The sequence below is a fragment of the Perissodus microlepis genome, chromosome 13 (genome assembly GCF_051167445.1).
Source record: "Perissodus microlepis isolate ML-2025 ecotype Zambia chromosome 13, ASM5116744v1, whole genome shotgun sequence".
NCBI lineage: Eukaryota > Metazoa > Chordata > Actinopteri > Cichliformes > Cichlidae > Perissodus > Perissodus microlepis.
In genome coordinates, this window is record NC_140473.1 from 7,742,423 (window position 1) to 7,767,554 (window position 25,132).

At 42.0% G+C, this 25,132-nt stretch overlaps 1 protein-coding gene and 1 long non-coding RNA gene across 10 annotated transcripts in view; one reads left to right on the forward strand and one right to left on the reverse strand.

Moving 5' to 3' along the window:
- Positions 1–25,132, forward strand: part of sorbs1 (sorbin and SH3 domain containing 1) — a 41,703-nt gene that overhangs the window by 4,936 nt on the left and 11,635 nt on the right. For 4 of the 9 annotated variants that reach the window (XM_084947810.1, XM_084947808.1, XM_084947809.1 and 1 more), the window contains 15 exons: positions 5,285–5,327; positions 5,611–5,697; positions 6,077–6,193; positions 6,974–7,080; positions 7,253–7,394; positions 7,821–7,850; positions 8,902–9,044; positions 9,507–9,567; positions 9,710–9,784; positions 13,053–13,088; positions 13,197–13,299; positions 14,208–14,322; positions 17,765–17,848; positions 21,728–21,777; positions 23,622–23,800. In XM_084947810.1, coding sequence (XP_084803936.1) covers positions 5,664–5,697; positions 6,077–6,193; positions 6,974–7,080; positions 7,253–7,394; positions 7,821–7,850; positions 8,902–9,044; positions 9,507–9,567; positions 9,710–9,784; positions 13,053–13,088; positions 13,197–13,299; positions 14,208–14,322; positions 17,765–17,848; positions 21,728–21,777; positions 23,622–23,800 — 1,276 coding nt within the window. In that variant the 5' untranslated portion in view covers positions 5,285–5,327; positions 5,611–5,663. Of the gene's footprint in view, positions 1–5,284; positions 5,328–5,610; positions 5,698–6,076; positions 6,194–6,973; positions 7,081–7,252; positions 7,395–7,820; positions 7,851–8,901; positions 9,045–9,506; positions 9,568–9,709; positions 9,785–13,052; positions 13,089–13,196; positions 13,300–14,207; positions 14,323–17,764; positions 17,849–21,727; positions 21,778–23,621; positions 23,801–25,132 lie in introns of those variants that run through there. The other 5 variants (XM_084947803.1, XM_084947812.1, XM_084947806.1 and 2 more) reach the window with 5 other exon arrangements.
- Positions 356–14,208, reverse strand: LOC146374612 (uncharacterized). Its single transcript, XR_014801907.1, has 2 exons — positions 13,739–14,208; positions 356–917 (listed from the first exon to the last, which is right to left on the reverse strand). It is a non-coding gene; the product is annotated as an uncharacterized LOC146374612 (long non-coding RNA).

The window sequence follows — 25,132 nt, forward strand, 5'->3', positions numbered from 1 at the left end:
TGGGATCTGCACACAGCACTGGATAGCTTCTCCCCTCTCTGCCATTTGTTGACAAAGCAGAAGTCAAACTGCGTTACATAACAGCTCTTTCTCTCCGTCTATGGTACAGCTGAGCGTGTGAAGAGAGCTCTTTTGTGTTGACATGGCTCACTTTTAAGGCAGCCTCTGACTGTTTCACAGAGACCCCTACCCCCCATGGAGGGAATGCATTACAGTTCAACTTTGTATCACCCTGCTCTGTTTAGATTTGAAAATGGACAGACAGGAAATTTAGATAATCCATAAGATCATACAGATAGAGTAATCTGTGGTGCCTGTAAAAATGCTCCAAGAGCTTAAATATTGAAGTCATAAATCGATTCAGGGAAAAATCTATTTACATAAGAGCATGTAGGGTTTTACACTAAGGTTAGAAGTGATAAGTTAGTCATTTTGGTTAGTAAACTCCATTCACAAACAAGTGATTGATGCACAGAGTTTTAAAATAATGCCAAATAATAATCTAATAAAATAGAAATAGCAAAAAAATAAATAAATCTTGACGCACAGTTTTGTCAGACAACTTCAATAAAAATTTTCCAAAAGGAAAGTGCCAAAACTACAAGCAAAGCTCGAGGTCCAGTTTAAGATAAGGCTCAGACGAAAAAAATCTGTACAAGACATTGTGTAATTACACAGGGAAAAAAGAATAACAAATTACAGCATGTGTCTATATGAAAACTATCCATCCATGCGTCCATTTTCCAGTTTATTGAGCCAGGGTCACAATGTGACTGGAGCCTGTGGTATCCAGCATTAGGTGAGAGCCAGGGTACCCAACAGACAGGTCGACGGCCATTCACAGGGTTAACGCAGAGAGACAGAAAACCATTCATGCTCACGTTCAGAATGACGTGCTTGTCTTTGGACTGGAAAACCTGTACAGGCACAGAACATCCAAACAGAAGGACAATAATGTTAAAAATCAGGTGCTTTGTTGTGTTTTGTTTATTATTACACTTCAGGGAGCAAACCTATTCAAGGATGAGAAGAAAACAAGAGAGGCTTTCAGGCTGGTTCGTAAAGTAAATACAACTGCTAACATCTTTAAAACCCACCACATCTTTAAACACCCCACCTCCCACTCCGTGTAAATATCGGAAATGTTTCTCAAGCAAGTGAAGAATTGCATGGATATTGCAAAATTTCCTTAAAAAATTTCTATTATGTATCGAAAAAATCCTGGACGGACGGACGGACGGACAGACGGACGGATGGATGGAAGGATGGATGGAACAACCAGGACATAAAGAACAGGGTCTATGACTTATTTATACAGATAAATTTGGGGGCTCTTTTCTGCATTGAGCTTGTAAAATCATCAGGGGAAAAAGGGTTGTCAAAGATTATATAAGTTGTTGAAATTTCTCTTCCTAACACGGCGATGTTCCATGAGAAAAAAATGTAAATATTTGTTGGTACCATTATATAACAGAAGGAAGTTCTCCCTGATCCAGGGAGGCAAAACTTTAAACAATAAAATCAGATGTCCTGTGGACACAAAGAGCCACCCGCATCATTTAGGAGGACGAAGAGTGGCTCAATCTTGACTGTTTTGTGAAAGATTGTAGCTAAACTCCTTGGTAACATTTTTTTTTCAGTACCTCAGTGTCAAAGGCCTTTGCCAGATACCCTTTTCCCTGTTTTTATTGATATTAATACAGTAAACAATGTAGTTTTCCATCATAGAGTAAGATAAATTTCATGTTTAAGAAGCTAGATTAATGCTGGGGAAGAAAGCTTTCCATCAATCTTAAAATTATTCAAGATTGTGGGGAAGATAAGATTCAGGATTTCAGAAAGTACTCAACGTGAAAACAGAGAAAGTTGCCATATTTTTTCTGTTTTATATGTAAAACTTTTAAATGAATCAGCAACAAGTGTTTGAATACTGCCCTCGCGCCGGGAAGGAGCCTTTCTTTTGAATCAGGGATTCTGGGAACCCATCAGCTACTGTGCTGGCTAAGCTTCTGGGTGCAATGGGCCTTGATGACGGGGGCTTTCAGTGTAGCCAGCCAGTGGGCTTAGAGTTCCATTTCTGCCTGCCAGCAACTGTTTACGAATGCAGGTAAATTAAAAAGAAAAAAGCCAATAGAATCCTCGTCACACGATGGCCCGCTCAGACGTGAGTTGTGAATAGCGCTGGGACTGCAGGCAGATTCCGGGAAACCCGAAAGCATCTGTGGCATTGAGGACCTTATGGGTGGCTGAATCATCCAGTAGCAAATTGCAGCTATCATCTTTGGTCTGCCTCTCTGTCTCTCATCTGCTGTCCTGCGTGAGCATTTTAAGAGGCAGGAGGATTTCCACAGTTGTTGAGTGGGTGCAACATTCCCAGGTGGCATGTGGTGACAGGTGCATCTGAACACGCCTGTTGTCGCAAGCAAACAGACCCCCCCCCCCGCATAGCGAAAGGTCAAGGTCAACCCTGGGACTGTTCCGCCCACATGAGACCCTCAAAGCTCGGCCGTGCGGCTCACGGGGCTTCAGAGGGTCCTGATGTACGTCGTGGAATAAGGGCTGTTTGTACACATCATCAGGAAGGTAATATATCCCTCTCTCCAGACATGCAGTGACGCCTTGGGGTGGTCGTTGGCTTTTATGAGTTGTTTGTTTTGGCAGTGTTGGTCACACCAGGGAGCTTTCGTTCAGTAGGAGGTTTATGTATCTGTGTGTGAGAGAGAGTGTTGTGTTGTAATGGAACTGAGAGATGCATATTGGATGAATCATCTGGGCTTTGCTGCTTTTAGATAATGGCAGAGGTCAGAGCTGAGAGGGTGTTTCACTGACTGTGATGTGAATATAATGACACCTACCGTGTTAATTGTTAAACTGTGAATTTGAATTTAACTCTTTTTTTGGTAAATGTTATAAGACTTAGTTTCTACATGTCAGACTTGTTTTGTTTTGGGGGGGCGGGGTTCTGAGAAATCAGCACAAATAGCACTTAATAGCACATCCGCTAGCTTTAAAAAAAGGAAAGTCAGGCTGTCTTTGGAACCTTTGAGCCACTAACTCAAGGCCCACTAACTGGTCTGCTGAACTTTGAACAAATTCAGCAAATAGTGACTTAACTTCATATCCACTAAGCCAAATAGACTCATAACAGGACCCGAGTGCACAGGAGCTTCCTGGATTATAAGGAATGACAGTGGATTTAGATAATGTTTTAATCAGATGGCTGATGTAGCGTCTTCTTATTTTTCTGTTTGCCTTGGCCCGGCCCGTGCTGTCCTAGCAATGCTCTGCCCTTTTTTAACAGTCTGGATGAATGGTGCTCTGTGCCCTGCTGTGCTCAGAAGCACCTCTTCCTAAAAAGGCCAGGGATGATCTCTGCTCTGTGTGTTTATACAGCAAACTAAACGCTGTCAGCTGTCATATTCGCTCTATCTGTTATATGCCAGAATTTCAAATACACTCAAAATGCTCTTTCTACTGTAAATTCTCCATCTCGGGGTTCATGTGAGGATACAGCGGAAGCAGAACTGAGATCAGTGTAAGCACTCCTCAAAGGAATGCCTGTTAATGGTTTTGGAAATGAGATCATGGATGCTTTGCCTCTCCGGGATGCAGGGGGTCAAGAAGCAAGCTGATTTTATTAAAGAGGGACGGGAAATAAACACACAGTTTCTGATGCTCAGGGACGGCTCAGCTCCAATACTGGAAAATGTTTAAAAAGGTTTTTTGCTTTGTGTCTCCTTGGGACTTGTTTGGAATTGCTCCCATTTTCCCTCATCCATTTTAGGCCTATTTGTGGAGGCTTCCAGCTGGAACATCAGCCTGTTCTGCAGGTTGGCTTATTTACCGCCATGTGTAAACAGAGAGCACACAGTGTCCCACGCAAACTCAGAAGAAAAGGAACAACTTTAAAAGCAGCTTAAAATTTTCATTACAGAGTAAATTCTAGATGGCTTTTGCTGCTCTGGCTTTTCCTCACTGTTTTCCTCTTAGTTTACAAATGAAAATGAAAAGAAAACACTCTTTGTGTCTGTTTGTGTATATGAACAAGTGACTGTTTGAGTGTCTTGGTGAGTGTGTTTGCAGTCTTAATCAGTCTTTTTCTTGGCATTTGAAATGGGGATGTCTCCTAAATCAGCCATGCTGCCTGAGCACAACGGCCAGATGAGCAGTAGGAAGTTTCACAGATACTTTTATGGTGGCCGTGCTCTGACTGCATGCGCCACTGCTGGAGCTTAGAGCAATAAATGGTACTTTTCTTCTTTCTTCTTGTCATTAAAGGGAAGCACATGTGCAATTTTGGAATTTATATCAAAGTGGAAAGTACTGAAAGTACTGAATTTGATTCTCAATAATCTTAATTATCTTTGCTGAGTAACAGTGGAATTGTACTGCAAGAATGCATTGAACAGATCTTTGTGGCATCTGATCCATGCTACCGATGTTTCACTGCAACTTTTAGTATCTGTAACATAAGTTGTAATGTCTCTCTGGATGGAAAAAATCATTATATATTATATAGACTGTGCTGTATTATGTTCTAAGCAAACAATGGCTATTGGCTTGAGTTTGAAAGTTTTTCTGAATTAAACAACACTTTGAATTACTAATATAACTTAATGTGAAAGAGTCTTCAGATGATTTAAACAGATAAAGTTCACTGCCTTCCTGTGTTGTATCTCATTTCAGTGTGTAACCCAACCACAGAGGCACAACCACAGTTTCATTAGCTGTATGTGGTTCCTCATTAAAGCTGTCTTTGCAGTGCCTTCACTATTAATGCCAGTGCTAAAGCAAATCTTACCCGTATAAGACATTTTCTGTGTATGTTATATTCCTTCAGTGCATACAGTCATCCATTCTAACAAGTGGCACAGCAGCAGAGACTTGGCCCGGTTATCAAATTCATGCTCCTCAGTCCATCTGATGTGAAGTTTATTGAGAATGATGCAGATGTTTCCACTGCTGTGATGCTACATTTGTCAGACTAAGTCATGAACATTGGAGGGAAGCACAGGTGATTGTAGATTAAAATGAACATGAGTGGATTTCTTTATAGGTGCCCATAGATCCAAACCCTTTCATCTCTTCCTGCTAGGACCTGAAATGAATTGAAAATTTTGTTTTGTGCCTCCAACAAAAAGTTATTTAGTTGTTGTTCATAATTTTTTTTCTGAATTCTGTCTGGATCTTTGTGTAGCTGCAGGTTAATAGTTAATAATACATCATAGGAATCTATCTTGGGGAATCCTCCTATTTAATAGTCTTCCATGTGTTTCCCTTCCAGGGCTCTCCAGCAGAGGGCAGCGTAAGACCAAGCGCAACTCCCAGTAAGTCAGCTCTCAGTCTAAGCCTATCAAATAGTTAATTTAACCTCATCTCCTCTGTACCACAATGATGTGAATTCATCACTTGCATGGCATTAAATCGATCATGTACTATGTAGCACCCTTGTTAAATCAGATAGTGAATTGCTTTAATGAACAGGTGATAGATAACTGCTGGATAATTGCTTCAAATCTTAAAAGTGGGATGTTTTGCCTTAAATTTTTTTCATAATCACACACAAAAAAACCTCTTTTTGTTCCTTCCTGTGTGTTTGTTGTGTTAAAGTCCCTTCAGGTCCTCGAACAGTCTGTGCTGTCAGGATTACACCTGTGAAAAGCATGAAAGGCTCTCCTGACCTGATTCCCACCCCAGGTGATGCATCCATGTGGCTCATCAATGTTTCAGCTACTACAGTTGTGGAAACCTCATACTCACACAGAAGACATAGAATGTGGTCTTCAAAGTCACTTGTTGAGAATTGGGTGTTAATTTAACGGGGGAATAAAAAAAATACTGCATAGAGCAAGCTTCAGGCGCTCTACTTTCACCTCTGGCGGGGTGCTCATGGTAATTAGTTTTACAGGACAGCAGGATATTAATTTGATGGCCTGGTTTTGATGTAACAGTTCTATTTTGGCAATTTGGAGCATGAAGTAGCAGTAAGTTGGATTCTCAGCAGCAAGACGTTCCTTAACAACCACCAAAACAAATAAATAAATAGCCGCTAAAGTGAGATTTTGAATGTTTTCAGATTTGGACCCGAGCAGAGTTTGCAAAGGGAAAGGCGTGGTGACCCTAAGGGCCACTCTCGTCCACATCGATGATGAGGACTGCATCAGCGATGAGCCAAACGTCATCTCAACACCAAGTAAGTCAGGACAGCTGCCACAGTTGTTTCGTAACAGCTCTCCACATGATGAAGAGAATATTAAGAGGTTAGCAAGAATAACATGGCCACGCGTGTGTGTGTGGAGGTGGGGGGGGGAGGACAGGAGCACATCCGTGTAAAATGTGGACAGAGGATGTCAGTTTGGCCGTAATTTAACAGGCGTTTCGTCATGTTTGTCAGCATTTCAAGTGTTTTTGCAGGATTATATAACTACTCACGTTTTAAAGTGTATGCTCAGCTGGGCATGCTCAGAGCCGTGATGAAGGGCGACTGCTCATATTTTCATACAAGTGTCAAAGAGGTCTTTTGTTGTGGCCTGCCCACGCTGCACTTTGGAGCAGGCAGCCTTAACTGTGGGCTTGTTTGTTGTGCAGAGCGGAATGGAACCGGTCTGGAGGCTAGCCAAGGCTTTTGGGGAGATGCTTTAATTGTTGTAGAGTCTGAATATAAAGGCCAGTGGAACAAATGGCCTTAACAGCTAACTGAATAGGCACTTTGTTCTTGTGACAAAGTTCAGAGATTGTGGGAGAATCCTTCTTCGTTTTTTTTCTGGGGATATTAACAGCTCCATGCATGAAAACCACTAAGGAAAGCATTCACACCCTGCAGAATGAAATGGAGATTTATTTTATCTGCAATTATCTGTTATGATTTACTGTCATAAGCTCGGTCAGAGAATTTACTTTTTAGCATCGTCCCCAGTGTTTTTGTTCTTGCCGCGCTGGCTGCCAAACTAAGAGAGTTTTGGACCCTTTTTAGGTGGCTGGACAAGCCAGATTAATGGAGACAGCTCTAAAGCAGGACTGGCTGAGGGTGGCAGCAATGACACAGCCGATTTACCTCCTGTAAACAACACTCTGTGCCAGGTACGTTTACTTCCACCCCATTTAACACACGATCTTGGTTTGATTTTATGAGCACTGAGTGATCTTGTTATTTTAGGGTGCTGGTTAGATGTCTTTTTTTTCTTCTTGTTTTTATTACAGGACGGTTTTTCTTTCTCTTGACTTGTAAACTTGTATCTTCTGTCACTTTCAGAACAATTCATCTGAGAGCATAAAAGAAAATCAAACTCCGTTCTCCATTGACATTCAGAACTCGGTGACATCGACTCCCAGCTCTGTTTATCCCTGCACCAGCATAGTTAACCCCACCATAGTCCTGCTACAACACAACAGAGGTGAGCACACCTGTCTGTAGGTTGGGGGCGACAGATATTAAGAAGCTTAAAATTGCTTGTGTGGCCTTTTAGGGAAGCTTGGTGTTATTAAGTCATATATATGTCACTCAGACCCACTGAATGTTGCACTGGAGCACCAGCATGTCAGATCAAAAACACACATGCAGAGGGACCAGCTGCCAAAACACAGAATAACCTCAGCTTACAGTTCAGGCACTGGTTGTGTTGCTTTTCTGCTTATCACTCCGCTACATCTTTACTTAGCGAGTAGATGTTTTCTGCTGTGTCAGTGTTCAAAGTCTCACATGGAACATTTAACGGTGTCATTGTCTCTGTCTGCGTTACATGTATAACAACTGCTTTCACACATCACTGCTGAGTCACGTTTTACTTGCCATGTCTCTGTCTGTGTTTGTTTCACAACAGAACAGCAAAAGCAGCTTCCTCATTCTGAAGGTACGCACTGAGGTCTCGTTGATGTCTAAAACATGTAACACTTTTTTTTTCATTCGTGCGACTGCTCGCAGAAGCGCTGCTTTTATTAAAGTGCAACACCTTTTTCATTTCTCGACTGAACCATCTGTGTGCGCACCACCCCCCTTTTCCCGGTTTCATGACTAACTTTTGTTTGTTAGTTTGATACAAGCGTCATGAAGTAATAAGTCAAGATACTGGCGCCAACATGTTACCATTTTTGGGAACGCAGTACGATGCTCAGGTTATACAGAACACATTTCATTTCCTTTTTGTTTGATGCTGTTTTTCTTTTGTGTTGCTTCTTATCAAACCTGGGATTTTAATCTTAGACTTTATTGTTCCCGTCACCAGTGGGTTACATGGAAAAATTACTGATTAGCATGAACTTGAGTTTTGTAGGCTGGCTTCTGTTCTTTCATTTATTTACTTGACATTGGACAGACCTTATCCTTATCATTTAAATCCAAGTGTGTGTGACTGAGCCTGTCGTACCACTGAGAAGTCATGTAGAAAACAAAGACAATATACTTTCTGATATTTGTCATGTATTTTATGTAAAAGGGGCATGAAAGGCAGTATACCCAAAATGCATTGTGTAGCTTACTAGGATGAGCTGGTGACCCATATTCCAAAGACATTTTTCATCTGGATTGCTGGAAATACACTGGTGGCACTATTATTAAGAGTCTCCCTGTTAAGTTAAAAGTTGAGTTTATTAGCAGTATAAAACACACGTAGCCAGCTCAGCAAACTGAGCTACAGGCTTACTCTGCTTGGTAGAGCGGTATTAATATCTGAATCACTTCACTGAGTGAAGTATCCCAGTAAGTAATGGTGGTTTCCCAGCATAAACAATAAATGGGTGTTGGAAGTAAATAATGTACTGCATCTGAAATGTTCTGAAAAGTTATTTCTTGCACAAATTTTATATAATCTCTCTTCATGCTTTTTGGTTGCTTGTGCTGCCATATCACTGGAAATGTGTTGTGAGCTTAGCTTTCTTTTAGCTTATTTTTCTTGTGCTTCACAGACCCAAAACCAGAAAGGGACAAAAGCCCCGAATCCAGAAGTGAAACTGTCAGTCCAGTCCCTGAAATGGACGGGAAGAGGCAGCGGCTATCACTGCACTCCCCTGTGCTGAGTCCTCTCAACAAGCCCATTGTGCCTGTACGGGTGAGCGATTAAACCAGCTGTCGAATGAAGACTAATCGACTCTCTGTAAATGTTTAATGGGTGCTTTGTTTAGATAACACATGAGTGATTAATGCTACAGTAAAAGAGGTATTTACACAAAAAGCATGACCACATGTCATGTTTTTGATGTGATTATTATTTTTATTTTTATTAATCGTTGTAATAAATATAATATATAGTCCTCTAATCACACTCATAGCAGGTGTGTGTTACTAATAGCACTCTCACATTTAGGTGTCAGCTTCACAATAGCACTGCATCAGAATTAATGTTAAATGAGATGCTGTCATTCTCATTTGTTGCATTTTATTAAATGAAACAAAATGCTCTGAGAAACTCAGACAGGGGAACGTCTTCCTGCTCGAAAAGGATGCAGATGATGCTCTTCTGAAATTCTCGTTGACTGGTTGTGAATTAATTGTTCCCACACTGTAATTTCAGAACACTGAAAAGTCCAAAGACTGGTATAAGACAATGTTCAAACAGATTCACAAAATACCTGGTAAGTCGTTTCTTTTTTTCTACTCTGTGTTGTTTCTCTGTTTGATCAGTTTTGCCTAGTCTGTTTCTGTCCCTGTTCGTCTTTATATATATGTCTCTGTGTTATGTCATGCTGTCCTCTGTCTCTCCATCATTGTGCATAGAGCCTATTGAGGAAAACCCTTACCGTCCCACCTACATATTCCCTGAGAGCTATGAGATTCAGGTGAAATCGAAAGGTATCTGATGGCAGTAACTCCACTCTCGTTGGCTTTACTAATCTGCAGCCATCTTGGACCCTCTTAAATACTTTAGCTGTGTTTAATCTTTGCGCTAGTACCTACTCGCCTCGAAACGACCGAGCTCGAAGATGCAGAAAGGCTTTAATGTAATCTTTTCTGACATGTGTCACTATTAGAGTAATCTTTAAATACACCGCAAGGTTCGTGCAGAATTCCTGATCACAGAACGAATCTGTTTGCATCTAATACTGTGCAAAAGTCTGGTGCCACCCCTTGTTTCGTGGAAGTGTAGAATATATAAGGAAAAAATAGAGTTTGTACAATTCTAACAAACTTGAAAGTCACTATTTGGTGTGACCACCTTTATTCTTCAACACAGCCTGAACTCTTTTTGCCAAGTTTTCTAGTAATTTCTAGTACTCTTAATAGTTCTCCAGGCTTCTTGAAGCTCAGTCACAGCTCTTCTTTGGATTCTGGCTGCCTTTTGTTCTGTTCTCAGTCAAGATGATCCCACATGGATTCAGTAATGTTGAGGTCCAGGCATTGGGGAGGCCAATCCATGATTGAATGTGTTCCTGATTGTGTGTTTTTTTTCTGCCCAGGTGTACTTTTACTGCATTGGCGGTGTGTTTGTGATCACTGTCATGCTGAAAAACAAAGCTGTTGCCAATCAGATGCATTCTAGATGTTATTGCATTGTAAAAGGTGCTTGCAAAGAAAAGCGTCTGGACTTCTTTAAGTTGCTTGAAGACGTTTCACCTCTCATCCGAGAAGCTTCTTCAGTTCTAAGGTCAAATGGTGGGGAGTCCCAGATTTAAACCCAGTGGGAGTTTCCCCCCCAAAGAGGGACAAAAGGACCCCCTGATGATCCTCTAATCACCTGAGCCAAGGTGTGAAAATGTGTGTGGGTCCCAATCAGCCAGGGTTTCGGGTGAGCTCATTGTGAGACCTGGCCCCACCTTATCATGCGATTTCCTGAGGTCAGATGGCCCAGGATGTGAGTGGGCGTTAAGGCGTCTGGGGAGGGAACTCAAAACTGGATTATAGATGGCAGACAGTTGGTGTCGTAAACCACCGCCTCTGTTCAAAGATGGTCGCTCACAGTGGACATAGATGGCTTCTTTCAAACCATCTGTCCTCTCTGTCCAAAATGTGAACATTCGTATGGCACAACATAGAAGAGCCACCTCCACAGGACAAGACTCAGCAGTCCATCTGCATTTTAAGGATAAAGGACACTCTTTCGAGGATGCCAATGTTCACATTTTGGACAGAGAGGATCCGCCATTTGACCTTAGAACTGTAGAAGCTTCTCGGATGAGAGGTGAAACGTCTTCAAGCAACTTAAAGAAGTCCAGACACTTTTCTTTGCAAGCTCCTTTGACTACGATGACCTGGATGACTGAGAACCTTCACAGACATATTGCATTGTAAACCAAAATCTGATGATGCTTTTATGTGTATATAATTTCATCGATTTTCATCTTCAGTACCCCTAACTGAAATGCAACACCAAACCATGACAGAGCCTCCGTTATGTTTTACAGATGTCTGTAAAGACTCACTGTTGTCCCTCTCTCCTGACCTCTCCTGTACATACTAATGAACCACAAATTTCACATTTGGATTCATTACTCTGTAAGACCTGTAGCCACTGATTTCCAGTCCAGGTTTTGTGTAATTTGACATATCTTATCCTTTTCTTCCTTAAGAATGGCTTCTTGATACTCACTCTTCCACAAAGACCATTTCTGATGAGGTTTCAATGAAAGGTAGATGGATCAAGTTAAGGGCCGGATGCACCTCTTAGGTCCTGTGTCAGATCTTTGCTGGATTTTTTCCAATTTCTTAAGTACATGACTTTCAGATGCTGTTCGTTTGCTGTATGTAGCTTTTTGGGCTTTTTTTTTTTTCTTTTGTCCTCAATTTTTCCAATTTCCTCACATTTTTTAAGGACATGCTGCAATGCCGAGACACGCTGCTGGTAACAAAGTGACTAAAAATGCAGTTTAAAAATTGATTCTTTGCTGAGTCATTTGATATTTGTAAAAACAACACAGGTTCAGCCCTTGTTAGGCGCCTGGTGCTTAAATGATTCATAGGTTAGTGTGGCTTAAAAAACATTTCTCTGAAAATGGCCAGGTACAAGAACTGGACTGAAGTGAAAAAGAATACACGGAGAACTATTCCTCAAAGCTACTTAAAGAACAATATGAAGAAATGAGGGGTGGCACAACACTTTTGGACAATACTGTATGCTGTGGCATAACACAGTAGGAAAACGACAGGTGTAAAAAACAAAATTATATAATGAGTGATACTTTTTATGCATAATTATCAAAAAATCCTACTTCAGGAGTGAAATAAAAATAACTAAATTCTGAGTTTTATTACAATTATTGAAACAATCATTGATTAAAGAAAAGGTTATCTCATCTACTGAAGTGTTATGATCATCCCCTGAATAATATACTATTTCCAGTTGATGCATGGATGATGCACGACGCCTTCAAGTGTATTTTTCCTTTTATATCAGAAAAATGTAATAATATTGTCATGTTCTTTTTTTCTGTTAACCATCTATTACTACAAATTTCAGGCTGTAATCTTTTTTTATTTAATATTTTGTAGATGCTTATTCTGACTTTTCTGTAATACGGCATCTTTTGCCCATTGTTCCTGGGAGTTAGTGCATTATTTCCACCACTAGGTGCTGCTGTAGTCCTACATTAAGGATTTTAGTCTGCTACCCAGAGTTGAATCTATGTAAGATCCTCATAATAATACTCTACTAACCAGTGTTTAGGTTGAAGCACTAGATGGTTAAGGTAGAGTCTGGCTCATAGTTTTGGTTTTGGATTTGCACATCTAGCCACCACAGCAAGGTTTTAGGTCAAATGAAAGGAGATGCTCAGTGATCAACGTAGATGTGTAGCTGTGACACTTACCAGAGCTCTCTGACTGTGACAGTTCTGGCTCTGTGGCTCTACAGTGCATTACTCAGTCAGACCCTCAGTGCTCATCGATGCTTGGATCCCTTTTTAGCTCAGTAATGCTTCCCTTGAAGTGCTTTGATTTGACACTCTTTGCCTGTGTTTGGTCTAATGGAAGGTGTGAGGCAAGGGAAAATGCAGGAAAAGAGTGTCTTCAGTGTCTTCTGAATTATTTAATACTGTGCTATATTCATTGCTTTTTAAGTAAGAAAGACAGCAAGAGATAAAATTAATAATAAATCACTTTTTATTGCTGTACTTTCCTCTTTCAGATGATGGTCCTACCCCCTTTGGTTACTTGGAAGATGGTGAGTCTGGGATAAGTAGCTGTAGGAGTTCAACCAAAACAATGTTCTAAATTTGGAGGCACTATTTACACAGTGCAAGTATTGAGGTATTTATGTTCCTATTTCCAGTGAGAGCAGTCCCACGCTCAAAAAGTGAGAATGAGGTTGATTCAAGAGGCTACTCGATGCCAGTGCCAATGCGGTCATCTTCCCTCAAACCCTCTGCCAAAAGGTCAGCATCTTCCATCTGCCCCAGTCCAAAGCGAAGATGTTTGCTTTGATACTTAACACACAGCACAGTTCTGTTTGTGTTTGTTAGAAGAAGAAGCTGTTCACAGTTCGGAATACTTCAATTACTGAAATACTGCCTGTGTTTACCTACAGAGTTAGTAAGTGTAGATAAGCAGGGCTTACTGTAGTGGAGCAAAAAAGCTATTTATTCCCTGACTTTGAAAATCTGAGCATGCTTTGTTCCCATTGGCTTCCACCACTGTGTCCTCTAGTTTTTTGCTTGAAGTATGATTAGTGTCAACCTTCCACACCGCATGTCAGCACAGACAAAGGCCTGCCTCTGCGCTCAGAGACGTGAGTGATGGAGTGATGAAGGCAGACAGGTGATAGAGGATAAAGTGTTGCCCACAAAAGCTGCAGATGACATGTTGAGGACTGACCTTCCTTGTTCCTTGGTGTTTGTGGATGAAGCCCTGCGCTCCTACACGCGTCGTTATCAGTGCTGCTGAAACGTCCCGCGTTGTTCTTGATGCTCATCAAAGAGAGCATGCTTTTTGTTTGCCCTATTTTTTTTTTCTGTTTTTCTGAATAGTCATTTTATACTTGACCGTCTGTTAAGAAATTCTCCCAGGAAATGCTGCGCTCTGTTTTTTGTTACCAGGTCCAATCTAGTTTACCTAATCAAATTACTCATTTGGCTCAACTGTGAATTGGATTTTCTGTCCTATCATCATTAGACGCAGAGGAGGAGGACAGGGAGGCAGGCATAATGAGGGCGGACGTCATATATGAATCGTAAAAAAAAAAGATATCTTAGCCTGTGCTGGTTGCTATGGAGACTACTTGATAAGGATTGGCTGTCTTCGATCTCACACCCCACCCTTCCCCAATTCCCGCCTCTCTTCACAGGAATGAGTGGGAGCCCCCAGATAAAAAGGTAGACACCAGGAAGTACCGCGCCGAGCCCAAGAGCATCTTTGAGTACGAGCCGGGGAAATCATCGGTGCTGAAGCTGGAGAGAACGGTATGCTAGCCTCCTGCCTGTTTCTCCCCCGCCCGCTCTCTTTCCCTTCCTCTCTCTGCCTTTGTGTTTTCATGTCGTGTGAGCTATTCCCCACTCCACCCATCATGCGACGACCCCCCCTGCACCCCCACCACCACCACCTCCACTGTGTCTAAGCTCCTGAGTGGCAGCTTCACTAACGGCTCAGCAGGCGACGTATGTGTAGCCACTACATTCCTTAAGGGTGTCCTGTTGCGGTGACAGACGATCCTGTTTGGAAGCAAGCGGAGTAGTATCACTTACAAGGATAGCCATTGTCTTCCTGTGTTCAGTTTAAGGTTATTGGGCTGAATCGGCTCGTGAGAGCATCCAGAGAGTCCCTGCACAGACACTAAACATTGATCCTGTGTGTTTACTAGAGAGGAAATGCAATGCTCTCTGTCTTATGTTCATTTCTCACCTGGACACTTTGTGATGAGGAAATGATGCAGCATTACTCAGTGTCCTTGAGAGTTATCTTTTGTGTCTCATAAGATTCAGGTGGCTGTTTTTATATTTCCCTCTTACATAATATTGAGGACATGGGAATATTCGGTATTGTAATGAAGTACTTAGTTGGTTATGTAATTGCTGTCTGAAGCCCATTTACATCAAACTAGTAGATGTTTTTAGCCAAGATCTAGCCTGATTCTCCTAATGAATGCAGTGCCAACCAGTGCATTCATTAGGAGTGTGCTCCAATTCATCCCGGGACAGGGGTAAAATAATGAGCTCTGTTGTTTTTAATTACAAGCTCAAATTGTTATAATAGCAGAATGCGCTTGTTAATGGAGGTGGTCATTTTCCTTTGAGTCCATTCATGTTACACAAAGTTGTGTTGTTCTCCATATATGACTACATTTCTGCGGATCAAGAATGAGTATGCATGTGTTGTTGGACATTATGTATCTGCTTGTTAATTAGATTAGAATAAAATTGATATGTAGTTCTTATTAAATAACAGCTTTGTGCCGGTAAAAGGCTTAAAGGACAGTTTTATATCCATTTGTATTTTATAGATAGTGTATAAATGGCCTGTATTTGTATAGCGCTTTACTCAGTCCCTAAGGACCCCAAAGCGCTTTACACTACATTCAGTCATCCACCCATTCACACACTGGTGACGGCAAGCTACATTGTAGCCACAACTGCCCTGGGGCGCACTGACAGAGGCGAGGCTGCCGAACACTGGCGCCACCGGGCCCTCTGACCACCACCAGTAGGCAAACACGGGGTTAGTATCTTGCCCAAGGATATTTGGCATGCAGCCAGGAGGAAGCCTGGGATCAAACCACCGACCTTCTGGTTAGTGGCTGACCTGCTCTGCCACCTGAGCTACAGCCACCCCATCTACAGCCATATATACATTAATGTATACTAAGTTTGGTCGCTGAAAGTGTTTTTCCTTTCTCCCTTCTAAAGTAATAGACCCTGTGCACGAGAAAATGCTAACTTCCTGGTTTGAGACCGGATGTGGGGTTGTACATTTCCGGTAGCTTTACTTTGCGGTCAATCGCTACTGCGAAGATATACTCCAAAATCATGTCCAAAACTCGAAAACGGAAAGATCGCGTTAAGTTACAAAGAGCAGAAGGTGGGAACACTCACCACTGCTGTGTCATAAAAAATCTAATGATCAACTTTGACGTTTAAAGAGTTTAGATCGATCAGTTGTTTACATCACTCAACACAAGCAGAACTGCATTACTGCAGCAGAAGACACATCGTCCACATTCAGAAGCACATCTCTGTATAGTCACTGGTCTTATGATTTAAAAAGGCAAATGTTCAGCATTCAAACTACAGGTGAACGATAGTCAAACCAGATGTTTCCCCCGTTATGTCGATATCAGCTAGTCAAGTACACACCTACACAGCATGTTAACAAACCGTGAAAAAAAAGCCACACAAAAAATGAATGATTGCTGGTAAGGGTTTCTATACATTAGTATTTACGAAGGGTATGTTGTGACTTACCTTCAAAATTACAGCGGTCCCTCGCTATAACGCGGTTCACCTTTCACCTCGCTGTTTCGCTGATTTTTTAGTGCAAGTTTGCATGCTTTTGTTTTTTTACATCACATTGTGTCCTGCGTCCTGATCGCTGCAGACGATCTCCTCCGTGACGTCTCTCCTGTACAGTACAGAATCGCTGCATCGATCGCTAGCAGTGTGACTCTGAAGTGCAGTACTGTATGTCGACGATGTCGACGAAACGTTTTGCACCGTCAAAAAATAAAATTGGCTACTTGATTTCACCTATCGCTGGTTATTTTTAGAACATAACACCCGCGATAAACGAGGGACCGCTGTTTACAGATACTGAGAAGTATAACATTTGAATCCCTTTTCTCTTTTGCTCTGAGGCGCGGGGGGAAAAATATTGACAAGTCGATGAACATCATTTACAGATATATTGGGTAAATGCCCAAGACATCTATAGAAATGTAAATCGCTACTTGATTCATTCATTTGCTAAACTTGTTTTAGACCGTAAACAAGGCGCGAATAGGACACCGGAAACAAAGCTCCCCATAGGAGTTTCCACACCGGAAGTAGCATATGCTAAGTGCACATAGTCTATTGTATTTGAAAAGATGCAAAGTTGCATTTAGACATTCAGCAGAGGCTAACAATATGCTTCAGTGGTTAAATAAATGAGTAAATAAAACTCAGAGTTAAAGTCATTTTCCTGTAAAATATCCTCTTTGTATTTCTCAGTGTTTTCTCTCTAAACTGGAGCATAGCCTTACAGTGCAGACAGGGAAAACATCGCCAGCTGCTTGTAGTTGTACATACAGTTTGTGTATGTGAGTATTGTATTGTTGAAGGCATAATTTGACATTTTGGGCAACGTGTTGAATTGTTTTTTGCCAAGCCTTTAAATGACAGGATGTATACCACTCCATTTGTCAAAATATCTAGCTAAAGCTAGCAGGTTAGCATAGCACAAAGGATGAAAATGAGAGAAACAGCAACCCTGCTAACACTTATGAAACTAAATAACTTGTTACACTTAATTGTGTTCACTTAATTTAAAGTGTCAGAAATGACTTCTTTACTTTTTAACCAGCAGTTTCCTGGGGTCTCTTACTGTCTGTTTCCCGCCTTTCTGCTAAGCTAAGTGACCTGTCTGCTAGCTATTGCTTTATAACAATCTTCTCATTTTCTGCTTACCAAGAAAGTAAATTAGTAGCCTTCTAAGATCTTTCCTGAACTATTCAAATATCAACTTCAAAACAATACAAATCATATCTTTAATTTATTTGAGAGCACCTACAGCGTTGCTTGAAAATTGTCCTGTTGGTTAGAAACTGGCTCAGTCAAGTCAATGTTATGGGCTCATTTCCTCGGTGTGTATATTCTGTGCTGTCTGAACTGTCTTCTCTTTGTCTTTCTCCTCCTCTTGTTACCATGCCCCTAGACTCAGGATGTAAGTCCAGAAGATGTAGATTTAGAGAATGAGCCTTGGTATAAATTCTTTTCAGAGATGGAGTTTGACAAAGCGGTAAGTGACTGCTGTCTTCAGACTTGACAGCATGTTGTATTATATTTTTATTGCATGTGATAACATCCATGTTCAAATATTGTCTAAACAAACTGTGTGTCTGTAAGGACTACGTCAGTTTCTCATCCCTCTTTTATTTTTTTCCCTGGTCGTCCTATATTAAAACAGTTATATGGTAACGTGTGAGAGGACTTTTTCTTTCCTCTTATACTAAAATTACTGTCATGTGTCACATCAATGTGGATTAATAATACCGATGACTGATAAGCTTTAGTCCGTCTCTGTTCACTCCTCTTAGACTTTTTATATTCCCTTTTAAATTTCTAAAAATAATCGACATGTACAATTACCAATCAGGATCAAACTTTCCAAAGGACTTTATATAGCTACTGTCATCCTTGATTATCATATCATACACAGGGTTTTTTCCTCAGGTGCATCTAAAATAGAAACAATCTATTTTTGTTCCTCTTTTAACAAAAAACGAGCATCTCAGCCTTTTATTTGCACCTGTGAGGCAGAGTGAGCATATTCGATTCAGACAGTAGAAAACAGTGGCCTTTATCCATGTGCAATTTCGATTAATATTGTTTAAAAGTTCTGATTATTGATTGGGATCTTTTGATGTTTTGTGGAAGCACCCTGTTCTTCAATGTCTTAATCTCAGAACCCAAGAGAAACCCTTTGATGTGCATCCTGCCAACTAGCATACATGTCATAAGCCTGAGGCCTGGACTGGCTGATTCACACAGAAGTCACTCTTCACTTGGAGAGGCTGCAGTCCAAACGAGCATCAGGTTCCAAGATAATCCCAGCCACTTCAGATAATAATTGCTGTTTGTCTGCTATCTTTACCAAAATATCCAAAGGCGTGCAGGCAGTGATGAAGCAGTATACAGTGTCATGACAAATCCATGCCTCGGGCATTAGTTGGCACCAGACAAGTGTGGCGCTGGCTTCCCACAAACAGATGTTGATTCTCCTCGCTCTCTGTCAGTCAGAGACACACCCTGGATCATATGAGGTGGCACCACTGGCTACGGCATGAGATCATGTCCTAGCATCAGCCAGACGTAGAGGCAGGCTCTCCTGTTCCGGGTTTGTGTATATGTGGAGGAGGTTTAGCGGTGGAGGCGGCCGTCTCTATCTCATGGCAGCCTGGATGTTTGCCAGATGAGCTCGGCTTGATGACTGGCTCCTGTTTAATGTCAAAGTCACTTCTAAAGCTGCACCTGGTATGCACAGCATTTGACCTTAAAGGGCCAGCCAGACACACTGGCTCATTGGAGTTTGATTGACATATCAGCAGTCACTTGGTATTACTGGATTAGAGATATGGGAGGAAGTCTCTAAAAATCTCAATTGTCTTCAGTTAGGTCTCTCTCTTTTTACTACTCCTAGAGTGCTGACAAGAAGAACTTCTAAGAAGAACTTTTAAGTCATTTTATATTATTATTAGGAAAAATGTTCCTAAATATAATAAAAGGTTTTTGATTCCTTGGTTTAAAACAATTTGAAGTCCCTTTTTATACAACAAGGCTTAGTGTAAATTCTACTTTCAAATCGTTACTTGTCCACTAGTGGCCACTTCTAGTCACTAAGTAAGAGTGACCTATGTATGATTGCAGTGATGGCCCTCTTGATTAATAGTCACAAATTCAAGGTTCAACAAGAGCCAGAAAATGCATCCAGTGGCACTCGTGGTCAAGCACTGGTTCATCGATATACATGTCTTGCGGGAACTGGAATTCCACACGTATCTCTGGTCAGGAAGAGCATTTTGGCCCCCTGTAACTGACATGGTGACTCCATCTGTCGAGCATATGCTGGCGTGAGGGCTGCTGCCCCACTGTCTCAGCGCCGAGTTACATAGAGCCTCCCCCTATCACCTGACATATTCTAAAGGAGGCAACTCCGTAAGCCAGCCAGCTCATTGTGCTTTCATATTTAACCTATGTTATACACTTAACCTTTACCTTTAAGCATTTAGAGGAGGAGAGAAGAGGGGCGTGGAGGGCTATAACAGGCCATTCACAATGGGGAAGCTGTTTGTTTTCATGAGAGCATATCAACAGAAAACAAGGGGCTGGAAAGAATGGGATTCGTGTTACCATGACCCACTCACGATCGCTATTTTGAAAATGAACGCTGCCTACAGGAGTCTGAGCTCTGAGTAAACGGGGACACCTGTTAGGAAACATGCACATGAAATTCTGCAGAAATACTGTCATTGGTGTTCCACTGACTCACAGAGGCTTTTATCCATGTCCATATAGAGCATTGGACCCTTGTCACAACATGTAGTTTCATCCTTTATGCATATCTCTTCCTGTCAAACAATCTTCTTTTTTCCACTTTTATTTCACAAGCTGGATAAAAGCATTAGTCAGCTGTCACAAAATAATTGATGTTAAGTGATTTCAGTGTCGGATTAGTTTGAAAATGACCAGTTTCCACCTTTTATATAAAGAAAAGTTTACATAAACTGACACTAATCAGGCATCTTGTAAATAACCAGATTAAGATTCCATTCATTTACTCCAGATAAGCCCCCGTGCTTGTTTCCTGTTTACTTTCCACTGATTCTGTGTGTGTGCGTGTGTGTGTGTAAGCCCAATTACCCTGGGGTGTCAGAGGACACCATCTTCTCCCTATCAGATACAAGGGGGGGATACAAGACGTGGTGGAGCAAGGAAGAGCCACTGATAATTCAGTGACACTTGTGTGTTCCCCAAGTCTACATGGAACATTTAGCTTTATAAATAGATCAGACTATAGACCTGCCAGCCCGATATGCCGTTCTTATAAAGACAGGCACTTATTCTGAAAGGTTATTAATGATCCTTCTGCCCTGGCAACTAAGTGTAAAGGCATGTTGTGGCAAATGAGCTGTTCAGAATGTTCCTTGTCTGGTCGTTGGTGTGGGAAGCGGACGCTAGGTCGTGCCACGGGGAAGTGGATGTGGCATTAACAGCAAGGCCGGGCTGGCTGGGGTAGGGATTGTGCAATCGTATTTGCAAACAACACTTGTGCTCTTATTCATAGTGCCCGTGTCACGTCTGTTATTTTTGCCTGCTGTGACGTCCGAAAAGAGGAAAGCAACAGAAACAGTGTGCTAAAATTAGTCTGCTGTAAACTATTCAAAATGTTGGTGCGACCATGCTGCATGAATGATCCCCCCCAATACACCCACACCCATATGTTTTGGAGATAACAGCAGCTACTAAAAACAGCTACTCTTACATTTATTTAAACATTTCACTCGCTTTGTGCTTCACGTGGTGTTTCTTTTGTTTTTGCTCTCTGTCTTTATAACATAATTACCTGTTTCTTTTATAATATGTTGTTTCAGTGCATTTGTATTTTTTTTTTTCTTTGACAAGTGTGTGAGCTTGAATATTGAGCGTGTATATGTGTGTTTGTGTGTGTGTGTAATTTGGCCTTCTTGCACCACCAGCTGGTTAATTGTCCCTCGGTCTGGTCCAGTGATAATGAGAGCGACCCAATATCAGACAAAAGAGATGGCTTCACCGGGAGACAGCAGCTCATTGGCTGAGCCTGTGACAGCCCCCTCCACGCATGGGCGCCCCCTGACCGATGCACGCCCACCCACCGCCCCCCTCCCTTCCACTCTCTTTACTGCCGCTTGTTTCTCCAACTTGCATGCAGGCCAAAACACACGCTTGCTCCTCCATGCCAAGCCAGACCAGAGAAGCTCTGAAACCCGGGTGCTCGAGACAGAAACGGCAGAGCAGCGAGTGAACGACAGAGAGGAGGAGAAGAGAGAATCTGGCCACAGCTAATGCTGCTGCCTCTATTCTAGCCGGAGGAGACCTTCCTGTGGATCTATCAATGACTTCTTTGTTTGGTTTGTTGCAGAGTGCCCCCTCTTTCAGCCCCTTGGAAACAGCCTCCGACCTGCAGCAGTAGTAAGTCGATGCCTCTCCTCCTTATTTTAATGTTTGTGCGTCCTCCTTCCAGTGTGTAGATTATTATTTAAGTCATCTTATGGGTATAAATATCAATGAGAGATTTCTCCACCCTGGTGAGGTCGCCCGCCTACAACCGGGAGATTCCTGCTTCCTGAGGAGATCCTGTTAATAAGGCAAAAAGCCACCAGAACAGTGTGTCCTCTGGCCGTATTTCTTTTTTACGGGGGTGGGTGGTTTTGGTGTCGAGACATGGCTGCTATGTGGTGATTTATTTAAAGACAGCAACCTGGATGTCACTGGGATAGAGGGAACTTGCCCAGCTGCTGCATAACTCAGAAAACCGTTATCTCCCTTCCAATGTGTGCACAGAACTAGGATGAGCAACTGGATTATGAGAGTTGACGTTAGCTCACATTAGGACAAAGCTTTTGATCATTTTAATCTTGTCTGGTGAGACTGGCATGCTGTCTTTTCTGTTTGTGTAATAAAATGTTAGGAATTTAGGTATGAGTAATAGTCACTGTCATGCGCTTACAGTCCAGAAGTTTCCATCTGCTACAATCATTATGTCATCATGGCCAAGCATTTGCAAAAGACATTCGTACCCCGGCTTTTTAATCCACTGATTTGCTGTTAATTTGAAAGGAAGAAGTGGTTGATGAAAGCCGAGTGGAATTTCACTCACCCAAAGGTTTTCAAGGGAAACCTCAGCTCATAAACTGACTTCCTTCAAAGGCACATATGTTTATGGCAGTACTCTTTTTTTTTTTTTACTTTTTTGACTCTGTCTGAAATTGAAGACTTTTCAAGAGCTGTGTGTTGCCCAAATAGCATCATTAGGCTCACGCTAAGCAAATTTGTGTATGTTTGAGGCAGCACAGCACATGGGAGTGCATCTTAGTCTCTCAGAAATAGATTCATTAAAAACTGATCTAATGAACGCACAAAATAGAAATTTGTCATGATGGAGCAGTACATACACAGTGACTTGCATTTCATGGAAATCCTCATCATTCCAGATAAATGGGTTACTGTTTTTAACCTGCAGGAAGTGTTGCTGCTTTTAAAGCGTCACAGTGGTGTCTGATTTTCCTTGAACCTTCCCTGGAGATTCTTCTTCTCCTAAATCTGGCATGGCTCCTGTACTGTACATTTCCTGGAGACCGTTTATGTGAATTCTTGCAAGTAAAGTAGAGCCAACATGATTTTAATGGCTCTGTATAGCCAGCAGCGCACATATTTTTTTTTTCTCTGACAGCTATGAAAGAGCTTCTTGTTGAGGTATTCACAAGTATGTAAAACTTTGGCTTGGCAGCACTGCAGATGTTACTATGGTTTGAATGGGTTTTTATATTACCAAGATGTTATTGGCGACTACGTCTCTTTAAACGGTAGGATTGTTTGTACAGAGAGAGAAGCAACATGAGTAACACATGACAGCATGGGAAAGAGAGTTAACCTGAGAGTCTTACAGGTGCATGGCAGGGGCTGATGTACCATGTGGGAATGTTCGGAGAATATTTATAGAAATCTCTGCTGCTGGCCTCTCTAGAATGCCAAGATATCTGTTGTAGCCAGTGTCTTCTCTCAACATCAGCCTCCAAATTCAGCCTTTCTCTCTCCCTCTCTCGTTTAGCTTTTTTCTGTTTCTGGTTATTTCGTCTCCCACAAGTCTGCGAAGACAGGAATTACCTCAAGATATGCTAAATAAGAACCATATGGCAGCCCATTACCCAATTTGTGTGCCTTTGGCTATCATAAAAACATTCAACAACAGCTCTTGCTGAACGAAATTGACTGTGTTTAATTAGCTGTCTGCGTTCCTGTGATTTGCTGTCTAGCTCCTCAAGCAAGTCTGGACACAGCGAGGTGGAGAAGGACAGAGGATCATCTACTGATGAGCCTGTGGCTCCAGAATGTGACCGTCATGTTTACAAGAGTGTCCTAGAGGGCGGCGATATTCCCTTGCAAGGTCTACGGGCTCTAAACAAGCGCCCTGGCAGCTCCTCCTCCTCTAAAGGTAGGATAGCAGCTACTTCACATATGTGGCCAGTAAAAAAAGCAGGTGTGTGTATGTTTATGTATGTGGACATGGTAGACAGTTCAGCCGGCCTTTAAAGGCCTCTCCTGCCGAGACAGAACCAATCAGTTAGAGGCGGTGATGCTGGACCATTCAAATCATCAGACAGGGATACATGTGTTTCTGTTTACTTTTATGTCGGAATTCACACATTTTTCTTTGCTCCCAGACCACACAGCATTGGCCAATCACCTCACAGCATTCATTTCCCCCAGAAGCTTTTAATGCCATGGATGTTTTCATCAAGCGTGTACAGTATCTGCTTTGGAAAACTCACGGAGGGAGTGAGGTTGTCTTGTTAAGTCGATGGAAGCTAACCTTGGGGCTCCCCCACCCACCCACCCACCCTTGCTCCAGTTGTGAGCTGCCAGTCGCTAGGCAGGCTTAGGGCAAGACTCCAGAGCGTTCCAGCGCCAGGGAGCTAAGGGCCAGTGAGGGGATGGACGAGGAGATACGCGTGAGATAAAACGAGCTCTGCTCTTCACAACCCAGCCAGACAGGGTTGAGATAAACAGAAAGGACACAGAGGGTGGGCGGGCATGAGGAAGTCAGCTGTCAGTGTGGGGTCAGAGGCTGGAATGCCTGCGCACATGGCTAGAGAGAGAAACACTCGGGTGGAGAGAAGAAGAGATGTAAGAAAAAGAGTGTAAGGGGCAGTTTGACCCAGTACATGTCAGAACATTACATTAGGGATATAAGCAGATTATAAACTGCCCACCAATACTTAAAGTTTGGTGTATTTTCCATAAAATATGACTGTTACAGGAATCTTATAAAAGAAGAGCCATTTACATCTGCTGTTCTGGACCAATTTGTGTTGACTTTTAACCATTTGAACTGTGGTAAATAAATTTGGCTCTCCAGTCAACTGACTACCACATTCCTGTTTCACCCTCCCGCCTGAGGCGGTGCAAGGAACACTTCATCATCATGAGTTTCTGCCTTGCACTCTTAAAATAAAATTTAAAAAATATCTTTGTGTTTCAAAGAACAGAGCCTCCTTCTGGGCTTTTTTGTGGGCTGAATGGTAACTCTTTACTTGCCATATGACTTGGATAGTATATCAAGTTAACTTCTTCAGTGCGTGTGTTTTTCCTGGCAGATACGAACACGACAGATTGGTCACTCATGCTACAGAAGTGGCTCGCAGCATGCGAAAGCGTTGTGTCATTTCCCAGTGCCATCTGTAGTGCTGTCACAAGCTTAGTATAGCCAGGAACTGACATGAGTATTTCTCATAGGTTTTCATTTTTCACTGTGCAGGTTGACTCA